This window comes from Phyllostomus hastatus, unplaced genomic scaffold (assembly GCF_019186645.2).
Source record: "Phyllostomus hastatus isolate PE091 unplaced genomic scaffold, TTU_PhHast_1.1 phas_contig_40, whole genome shotgun sequence".
NCBI classification, from domain to species: domain Eukaryota; kingdom Metazoa; phylum Chordata; class Mammalia; order Chiroptera; family Phyllostomidae; genus Phyllostomus; species Phyllostomus hastatus.
The window spans coordinates 14,774,868-14,785,705 of record NW_025333872.1 but is presented as its reverse complement, the minus strand read 5'-3'; the positions used below and the strand labels follow the sequence as shown (position 1 = coordinate 14,785,705).

The 10,838-nt window shown below is 42.6% G+C and overlaps 1 protein-coding gene across 1 annotated transcript; it reads left to right on the top strand.

The window, feature by feature from the left end:
* Positions 1-244: 244 nt before the first annotated feature.
* On the top strand, positions 245-5,708 carry IL17F (interleukin 17F). Its single transcript, XM_045842838.1, has 3 exons — positions 245-253; positions 4,114-4,319; positions 5,444-5,708. Exons 1-3 carry the CDS (start codon positions 245-247, stop codon positions 5,706-5,708), a joined length of 480 nt encoding a protein of 159 aa, XP_045698794.1.
* The last annotated feature ends 5,130 nt before the right edge of the window (positions 5,709-10,838 follow it).

The following is a 10,838-nucleotide window of genomic DNA, read 5'->3' as shown; positions in this document are numbered from 1 at the left end:
TGGGGTCCCCCTTTAATTTCCCTTCAGGAAGTGGAATAGAAAAAGAAACTACATTCGTCAGTCACTTCAGGGCAACCACAACCTAAGAGTGTAAGCAGGTCAGTTGAAACAAGGACAGTGGTTGCTATAAAACCAACAGGTATTCTCACTGACACAACACAGGTCTACTCACGGAACACACAGAAGGAGCTTACTGCACGAAGCAGGCAGCCAGAGGAAAACAGCAATGACTATCCTGCATAACATGGCTGTGGTGAGTAGTAACAACAATTTTTGTTTAGGTACAGTTACTCCCTAGGATTCCAGAAAAGCAGAATTGTAGGGAATTAGGTTCTATTGGGGGTATTTCTTTTCAAAACAGAGCTGGCTTTAATTTCACATCTGCCTGGTGGAGAAATAGAAAATATAGCTAGAAGTTATAATGGGGTATAAATCAGCTCTTTACCTGGTGGCTTTTGCAGAGTTGGTGTCACAAACCATGTTATCTCTCCTGTGGCCACCCTTGTAGAGATAGACTGGCTTAAAAATCTAATCTCATGCGGGAGTCTAGCCAGCTATTAGGAGATACATATCAAGGAACTTGGGGTCCAAAGAGGTGTAATGATTTCCCCACGACTACAGTAGAGAAGGAGTGCCCTGCGAGGGAAGTGAGACCATGCCATGATGAGCTTTGGACAGCTCCCAGGGTAGGGGAATTTTCCATGTCTGTGGTAATGGATTACTTTTGCTCTCTCATTCCTCTGAGGAGAGAGAGATGTTAGTGTGATGGAAACCTACCTCCCCGGGTCTAGAATCTTGCCTGGGAAGTAAGACCTGGGGAGACTTTTTAATATAGAAGAGAATGAAAACAGAGCTTGGGAAGTCACTCACCATCTTATTGCCTTAAATAATCCCCCTTTTTTAAATTCCCCTGTTAATAGGCCATGCAACTTAAAAGAGCTTGGGTTTCATAAAAAAGTCATGGTGTATGGTAATGATAATACTTACATTTACATATTGTTTTAGAGATGACAAGAAATGCAATAAAGTGCAGCATTTAGGGGCATAGGCTTTGGAGTAAGACCTAGTTCCACAACTTACTAAATGTGGGATTTGGGGTAAATTTTAACCACTCTGCATTTTTATTCCCTTTATCAGTATTGGGCAGTAATAATGGTATGCCCCACATGGGATTGGGGGGGATTAATTAATACCATTGCAAATAACTAAATCTATACTCTGAAATAGCAGATCTATGCATACATAGTTTTCAGTTAACTTGGCCATTTTAGTACAACAGTAAAAGAAGATTGAGAAAGTATCCAGTGAGTTTAAATATTAGTATAATAACATTATTGTTGTTTTTACCTCTGAGACTTCTCATCAACCCAGTGGATAGGTTGGGAACTAGTTTCCCCATTATACACATGAACAACACCTCAAGTTGAATGATTTAATACCACTGGGTGCTGTTCACACAAGAACTGGGACATGGACCCAATTTTAATGGCTCCAGGTACAGTATTCTTCTCCTTGAATGGTTCAGAAGCAAGATTTCTGAACCTCTCAGAGAAGTGTTGTATATGTTCTTAAGAACTAGGAAGAGCCTTATCAGAGCCTCTGTTCTGTATTACATCACCACTCACATCTATAGTTTCAGAGCCACAGCTTTGAGAGCAAACTAGAGGACTTTGCAGATATCCTCTGATTTCCTGATAACAGGCCATGTGACCTATGACACGTGTGCATTCCTGACACAGCTGTCACATTGCTTAAAATGATTGGCTCCTCTAGTAGGACAAAGCTAAGAGTAAATACCTGTGAGTGGCTATATGTTAGTAACAACGATGAGGGTCTACAATTGCAATAGCAGTGACCACTGAGAGTTAGGTTTGAGCCCCCAGACTGTCACTAGCAGGCTAGTGAAGCCAACCAGGTTACTTGTTTCCTCTCAAACACAACTTTTTCACCTGTTTAATGGGAATAATTACCTCACCAGCTCTACCTACTCAACGAGAAAGTTGGGAGAATCTGAAGTTTAAAGAGAGGTGAAAGTGTTTTCTAAAATACTCAACATAAGCAAATGTAATAACAACTTATTAGAAGCAGGGAAATTTTTGCTAAATCATATAACCGCAAGGTCCAGTTATTTGAAAGCTTTGGTAAGAAATATAACAAAGACTTAGTGAACATGATGCAGAAGAGAAAAGAGAAAACACAAAGGAGGAATTTATGTAAAAACTCTAAGGAAGATGGGCTTGGGAAGCTATCTAAGGACCCTCCTGTCTAAGCAGGGCATCCTTTTACTTTTTAAAACTTCATAGTGCTGTGTCCAGATAGAAGGTGCATGAGGACAAATTTCATATCTTTCCTGTCCTCTGTGCATCATCAGAACAATGTTGATTTAATAATCATCGCCTGTGCTGAATATTTACCATCTGCAGCTGTGTTCTCCACACTTTACGTGGATCATATCACTCAATCTTCACATTTTCTGGTGGAGGAAACTGAGTCACAGCTAGTAAGAGTACTGGAACTGAGTTATGGACCCAGGACATCTGATTCCAGAGCCCGTGTTCAGAATCACCATACCATAGAGACAAAGTTGTTGAATGAATGAATGATTGTGGGGGATGAAAGTAGATGAGTGCTGATTATCTGAAGGCAAATCAGCCTCAGTCAGGCATATCTGGGTCAATCTCACTTTCAATGTCTTTCTAGTATCAACTACCTGGTACAGCAGGATGACACCAAAACCTTTTTGTTTGCTCTTATCATTTCTTGCCTCCAGCATCTGCAAGATAGAGAAAGGAGGTCCTTTAACCAACGTGTCTGATTGCTTCACCTACCTTAACTCATGGGAGGTGTGGGCCTGAGCAACACTTAGGCCAGACGATGAAAGCAACTCAGCTTCAGCTCTTGTTCTGCATTATGTTGAGAGTCGCTGATGGGCCTTATCCATCCCCAGGAAGGGTCCCTGGTAACAGCGAGGGGAGCAAAGCACTGTCATGACAAAGGGAAGCTGAAGGGATTTTAGCTCTTCTTTTATTTTGTAAGGTCTTCACAGAGAACTTTTTTTCTTGGTGCATGCCTGTAACACCAAATAAACCAGTATTTCAGTGCAGGTATAAAAAATATTTATGTTCTGGAGTTAAAGAGAAATAGTTCCATAGTCTCTGTTGTTGGGCATTATTAGTGCCCCTGCTTCTTTCAATTAGTGTGGATAATTGGAACTTTGCTATAGTGTTTTTCTTTGGGAGATTGTGGGAGATTAACTATATTATTAATATAACTGTATTGTTTTGTTTATTCATTCACTCAGCCGCTTTTCTCCCTTCCAGAGAGTGTTTATTAAACCCCCTATCTGTGACACGCTCTCCTGCAGGAACTTACAGTCCAGTGGGTGCTGATCTGACACCAACACAAACAGAACATTTCCAGACAGTAAAGAAAAGATGCTTGAGGGGTAGATGGTTAAATTAGACTTTCATGATTTCAGGATAAATAACATACTTTTAACTGAATTACTTTATGGACAGCTTCTGGAGGAGACCATGCCTGAGCGGGGCCTGGATGGAAGGGTGGGATTCGGAGAGATAGTGGCGGGCAGTGTGTTATAGGTGAAGGAACGACTGGAAGGAAGGATTCTGTGAAGGATTCATGGGGTATGATGTTGGAAACACGATAAAAACAAGACTCATCATTTAGTAAGCCTCTATTTTTTTGTTAGATAGATTTATGGGTGCTTTACATAGAACATTTCACTTAACCTTGTGAATATTACCATAAAGCAAGATTACCATCCGGTTGGAAAGAAGAGAAACCAGAGGCTCAGGAAGAGGCCAGGTCAAGGTTGAAACCCTGTCCCAGATCCTGTCATTGCTCTGTCTCACTGGTTAGGAGCTCCCACACTGTGTGGCTCAGCCATCAGGCTAATGAGGTTAGTTCTCAGCTTGGTGCCCTGACATTTCTGTGTATGACTGTTCCAGTTTCTAGGTGAGGATCTGAGGTTCAGAGAGAAGCTATGATCTCATAAAAGACCAGGAATGCCAAATTCAGGCACATCATGGGATGTCTCTTGCCAACAAGTGACACCAGAGTCCCTAACCAGCTACAACCTCTGCTATTTTCCAGGTCAAGTGTCTGTTGCTGTTGATATTAGAACTCACTCTCCTGAGGGAGGGGGCAGCTCGGAAAAGCATCAAAGCGGGGGGCGCTGCCCTTTGTCCTCCTCTGGAGGGCAACAGTGTGAAGGTTGACATTCGCATCCTCAGACAAAACCAGGCTGCCTCTATCTCACATGACTTCCAGAACCGCTCCAGCTCCCCCTGGGATTACAAGTAAGTGCAGAGGAAACTATCTTCACTGTCTTTTGAAAAAATATGTTAATTTATTTCAATCAGAAAGTAGAAAATTTAGAAAAGCCAAAAGCCCTCACATTTACTCTTAAAAACAGAAACCCCACTTTACCCGGGAGCTCCCATTTTTCTTGCTCTTTTGGGCTAGGTGATTGAAAGTCTTACTATTTTGCTTCCAACTTCCCATTGTGCCTTGTTCTGCTTCACGGAGTCTTTCTGTGTTGGAAGAGAGGTCTCTTTAAAGCAGCCCACGCAAACATCTCTGCATGGGAATAAGTGGGAACCAGAAAAGTTAGTTTAGACAGATCCACCCAGACTAAACAATGGTCTTCAAAGAACAAAGAAGAGGGCGGAGTGGAGGAGAAAGAGTGTTTGGGAAGTGGGGTGCTCAGTGGGAAGGTGCAGGGTAGCCTTGTGACTTTGTGTTATATATAGATTCCTAAAATATCAAGTTCATCTAAATCCTCCCAATATAAGTATAAAAACAGACTCCAGGAATAGTTACAAATGCTTCTGGGCTGCCCGTATGGCTTCCCACGGGAAGGGAGTGTGTATGGTGGCAAGTTGGCTGATTTGGCTTGACTGCCTTTATGCCCCCTGGCAAAGGAGGCTACTGAGAGAGAAAGTGAGAGAAGGCACTGGGTTTACAAGCCTCTGGGGCTTTGGTTTTCCTTTTCAAGCAGCAGACTTTGTAGACTGTATATTGGGAGGCCTACTGGTGATTTTAGTCTCTAAGAAAAGGATGGATAATAATTTTAATAATAACATTGTAAGAAATGAACTAAAAGGTCTAACATTTATTGAATGCCAACATTTTACGGTATGGCATTGAATATGCATTTGTATCACTGAATGATCTCAACAATTCCATGAGAGATATGTGAGAATCTCCATTTTATAGTTGAGGAAACTGAGGCTTAGGGAGTTAAACACCTGCCAGAGGGCTGTGTGTGAATACAGGCTGTCTGTTCCCAAGCCTGCGCTGCAGCCCTGGGTTACTCAGAACCACCGCCTTGCAGGTGACTGTCCAGTGCAGCAGAGCTCTCATCCTTTGCCCATCTTCCCCACCCTGTCTCACCACCGGCTTTTACCTGCTCCTCCTGCAGCATCACCCAGGACCCTCACCGGTTCCCCTCTGAGATTGCAGAGGCCCAGTGCAGACATTCGGGCTGCATCAATGCCGAGGGGAAGGAAGACAGCTCCATGAACTCTGTCCCCATCCAGCAAGAGTTCCTGGTCCTCCGGAGGGAGCCCCAGGACTGCTCTCACTCCTTCCGGCTGGAGAAGGTGACCGTGACTGTTGGCTGCACCTGCGTCGCCCCCATCATCCGCTATGCACGTGACCTGAGAGCTGCACATCAACTCAGCTGAAGAAGCTGTAGCAGTGCCACGCCTCACCCAGCGCTCTGCAACAAGTCCTGTGTCGTCCCCGATTCTCACCACTTCATGGGACTCTTAATGAGGTCTGAACGGAATTCTCAAAGCTTTGTATTAGGTGTGTTAACTTTCTGGGGGCTTTCCGAATGCTAACATAGTCCTGAGCTATTTCAATGTCCCAACCTCTGAAAACGAATCCAGGAGAATCTAGGAGCCCTTGGTGCACACCATTCATGTGCTGTGATGACCACCATGCGGTCGCTGTGATGCAGCACCACTCCCTGGGTGCTTTGTTGGTGCAAGGGGCCTCTGTTCCCTGCGGATAGAAACAAAGAAAATATACCCGCAACGTAATTGTGTGGGAGGAGTTGTCCACGCTGAGGCGGGGCGGGGGGGCGGGGTGGGGAGGAGGATCTAATATATACATTTATTAAGCATTTGCTAAATCTAGATGAGGTTGGCCTGATATTTATGTTTGCAATGAAATCATTCATGTTTTTGTGATATGTTGACTCTAAAATTTTAGGAGAAAAATTAATATATCAAGTACTATTATAATAAAGTATTAATGATTACAAACCACTTCGTGTTCATCTCAGATTGTACTCACAGACCTTGTAGCCCCCCAAATTTTAAGCTCTATATACCTGTCATTTTTTTCATACTTTTTCATCAGAGCACTAGTGTTAGAATTATTTCATTAGTACTATTGTTTTGTGTGTGTATGAGCTTGGTGACATTAGTCTCTTTCCAGCTTATTGAGATGTAACTGATGAGTGACATGGTGAATGTCTGAAGCACACAGTGTGGTGATTTGACACATAAATATACTGTGAAATCATCACCACACTAAGGTTAGGTAACGCCTGCATGCCCTCACAGCATTGCATTTTTTTCTGTAGTAAAACACTTAAGATGAAGTCTCCTAGCAAATTTCAAATATGCTGTGCATTAAATCCCCAGAACTCGTTCACTTTATAACTAATAGTTTGCACCCTTTGTCCATCTTCCATTTCCCTTATCCCCCACCCCTGGCAACCACCAATCTACTCTGTTTCTATGAGTTGGAGAGTTATTTCATTATTAATAGTTCTTGGGGTTTATATGGAGAATTAAGCAAAGTGGTACCATGTTCCCTGGTAGTCTTTATTGGTCCATCTCCGTAGCTAAATTGTTTTACAAAGTGAACACTTAGTGGCCACTGTGGTGGCAACTAGAGATACAAAGTATGAAATGCATATGGAAAGTCCACAATATTGGCAACGGCCACCCACAGAGCCCCTGGTCATCGGGACCATGCTGATCACTTTATACTTTCCTTGTTCTGACTTCTTTTGGGTCACTGATTGTCTGTCATCCATCTCCAATGCTTCTTGGGGACACAGGAGCTTCCATATTCTGGTCTCCATGACATTCAGAGGTTCCTTTGCACCTCTCCTGCCCAGATATGGCACACCACATTTTCTCCATTAGGGCTACCGTCCCACTGGTTCAGAGCACCTCTCACTGCTGCTGTCTTCCGGATCCCAGCCAGGCAGGGGGGTGCACATTCTCCCTTCCACCTGCTACTTTGCATGAGGATGGGAAAGTGGCAGGAGCCCGGCACCTATGTATCAGCGTGGGGAAATTTTTTCTAGTCTCTTTGTGGGGGGAAGGAGAGGATGGAACAGTTTGCCTGGCCAGCTCTTTATCTCTTTGCTTCAGAATCTTTTGTTTATGGCATGAGCATTGATGTTTGTACTTAAAATGTTCAGGCTCTTGAAATCTGGGAAACATTTTCTCTCATAGCTATCAGCTTCATAAGTTTTCCATGAATCTCATATGGAAAGCCCTTGTCTGAGTGGTAGGAGAAGTATAGAGATGAAGGAAATTGCAGAGGATAAAAGTACACCTCTGAGTGTATCAGGATATTATCTGCCTTGGCTGGTGTGGCTCAGTGGATTGAGTGTCAGCTTGTGAACCAAAGGGTCACTGGTTCAATTCCTAATCAGGGCACATGGCTGGATTGCAGGCCCGGTCTCCAGTAGGGGGTGTGGGAGAGGCAACCACACATTGATGTTTCTCTCCCTCTCTTTCTGCCTCCCTACCCCCTCTCTAGAAATAAATAAATAAATACAATCTTAAAAAGGGATTATGTTGTTACACATGTACATGTGTAATTTCATAACAATATGCTGAGTACTATAGTCAAGGTACGGAATGCTAAGCAGATACAGAGGATGATACCTCACCAGGAGTTTTCTGACAGAAGAGACTTGTGCACTGAGCTGAAGATGAGTTGCTCTAGAGGAAAATGGGGAAAGGGCATCCTTAGAAAGTGAACGGTGTGAGCAAAAGCAACAGAGGCACAAAGAAGCTTGGTGTGTTAGGGGAACAGCGAATATTTCCACGTGCCTGGGATAGTGTGGGCATGGGGACACAGTAGGGCACAGGTGGCAAACACAAGGCCCATGGGCCGAACCTGGCCCTCCACCTTGTTTTATCTGGCCCGGCACCTTGTTTCTACCTGGTGGCAGCACCAAGCTCTCGTTTAACTGTTACACAGTCCTAAAATTACATTCAGCCCTTTGAAGGCAACCACGAGGCTAATGTGGCCTCCAGCGAAAATGAGTTTGACACCCTTGTAGGGGATACATAGACAATATTTCTTGAATAAAAGCAATGAATGAATGAATGAACATGGCAAGAGGCAAATGGCCCACTTGTGGATGGTTTTGTATGGCTCTATTGCAGATGTGATGAGAACACAGCTGTGTTTCATAAGATAATTTTGGTGGTAGTATGCAAAAGGTTGGAAACCTGAAGGTGTGCTAGAAGATCAGAAAGAAGGCAATTTCTCTCCTTTGGTAGCACATCGTTAGAGCCGCATAGGTCCATGCAGATTACCTGGTCAAACTCTCTCATTTGCAGATGAAGCCCAGAGGAGTTAGATGATTTGCTCAAGGTCACTTGGGTAGTTAGTGGCAGAAACAGGTTCACTGACTTCAAGTTTATGACTTTTCATGCATGTTTTTTTTCCCAATAAAGACCCATTTTAGTCATTTCTCTACAGGTGGTCCCGGGAGTGGATACAGACCTACCTTCGCATCCTACATTTCCAAATACACTGTACATGGTTCCCCTGGAGTCCAGGGCCCTGAGTTACAGCTTCTTTTCCTGGCGTGAGCTGAGGACTGGCTGTCATTCAGGAAATTGCAGATCCTCTCCCCCTCACAAGGTGGCACAGTTCCCTTATGGGGAATCTACTGGCATCTTCTTCAGCAGCCACTTAAGACATGGCTGAGGCTGAATGAGGCTGTGTATTTTAGTTTGGTTTTCTGGGGCTCAGCAGGACCCTGTTTCACTTGTAGGAGATGGTCTAAGACGAGTGGTTCACATGTTCAAACACAACACCACTGTCATAACGTGTGAACAGAGGAACTTTTCTTTTCACATGGAAACTTGAAAGCATGTAGCCTATTCTTTTGGTATCCAGTTCTTATTTATGAAGGCTTGGCTGTGGAGAAAACATATTCTTACTCTCTCTTTATCACTCCCTCTCTCCCTACCCACCTCTTTCTAAAGCTGGATAAAAATCACCTACATTTATAATGCCTCATGGGAGAAATTTTGCTTGTAATTTACTGTGAGAAAAATGGTTATTAAATTTTTTTTGTTTGTTTCTAACAAGAAAGGTAGAAAAATGCATTTAATATTTAGACAGCTCTTAGCTTTGGATTCTAGTCCTACTACTTTCTGGTTGTACGAATTCTAGCAATTTAATCCTTCTGAGTGAGACTCAGCTTCCTTGTATGTCAAATGGGGGATAATATGTATTTTAAAGAGTAGTGTGTAATGCATTTGAAATTAAAATGTGAAAGACTTTATACACTGTCCGGGAAATGCCAGGCGCTTTGTCACTGGTGGTCGTTATCCCAGGAGGCACAGACCTGTTTCCCAGTTTGCTCGGTCCCGGGAAACTCAAGCCAACTTTTATGTCTAAATACTACAGCTATAATATTCCTCATGGGTATTAAATTTACATTCTCCATTTACTCTCTACACACAACTGTGTATACAGCTGTCCCCTCAGCCCCTTCTATGTGGGTTTGCCCTCTGTGTTTTCAGTTACCTGGGGTCAACTGCAATCCAAAAATACTAACGGGAAAATTCCATAAATAAACAATGCATACATTTTAAGTTGTTCACTGCTATGAGCAGCTGTGATGAAATCCCATCCCTTTTTCCAGCATCTCCATCTTAGATGCTCTTCCTTTGGTAGTCACTAAACAGTCCTTGGTTCTGAGGTCAATGCCAAGGTACTGAAGTGCTTGGGCCCCAGAGAGCAAAAGTGGCGATGCTGGCAACTCTGAATGCCAAAGAAAAGCCATAAAGTGCTTCCTTTACATGAAAAGGTGAGGACAGTGTCATACAATATTTTGAGAGAGGAGAACTCACATTGATATAATTTTATTACAGTATAGTGTTATAATTGTTTTTTAAAACTAGTTTGCTGTTAACTTTTTACTGTGCCTAATTTATGTGTTAAACTTTTTCATAGGTATGCATGTATAGGAAGAAAACATAGTATACCTAGGGTTTGGTACTATCCACAGTTCTAGGCATCCACTCGGGGTCGTGGACATATCTCCCTTGGATAAGGTGGGGAGGCTATTATGATTGGAGGTAGTTTAAATAAAAGATATATATATTGTCACTATATATATATTTTATTTAACATAGATATTAAATATTTTATATAGATATTTTATTTAAATCACCTTGAACTAACTTAAAAAGAGTAAAGGAAACTATAGATTTAATATATTAAAAAATTTCCTCTGGGGCCAGAAACATTGTAGCCCACTTCACAAATACAAACTGGAAGAAAGTCATTTCTGATTCTGTAAGTCAGAGAGGCAGTACATGTTCACTGGATTTCCCTCAGGGTAAAAAGGAATGCACAGCTCTTTCAAATAGTGACATATATTTTGGGGGCACCTTGTTTGGTGCCGAGAAATAATCATTGAATGAAAGATAGCTTCTGAAACCGATGAGCTCTACCTGCGGCTTGTGCATTTCTAAGTATCAAAAAAGACTATAAAAAACATTCTTTCTTTTTAGAAAAGAACCTGGGAAAACAGA

Excerpts from the sequence above, each read along its gene's own strand:
- IL17F (XM_045842838.1), top strand. Across the intron at positions 4,320-5,443 it reads AGCTCCCCCTGGGATTACAA|CATCACCCAGGACCCTCACC; the intron begins GTAAGTGCAGAG and ends CTCCTCCTGCAG.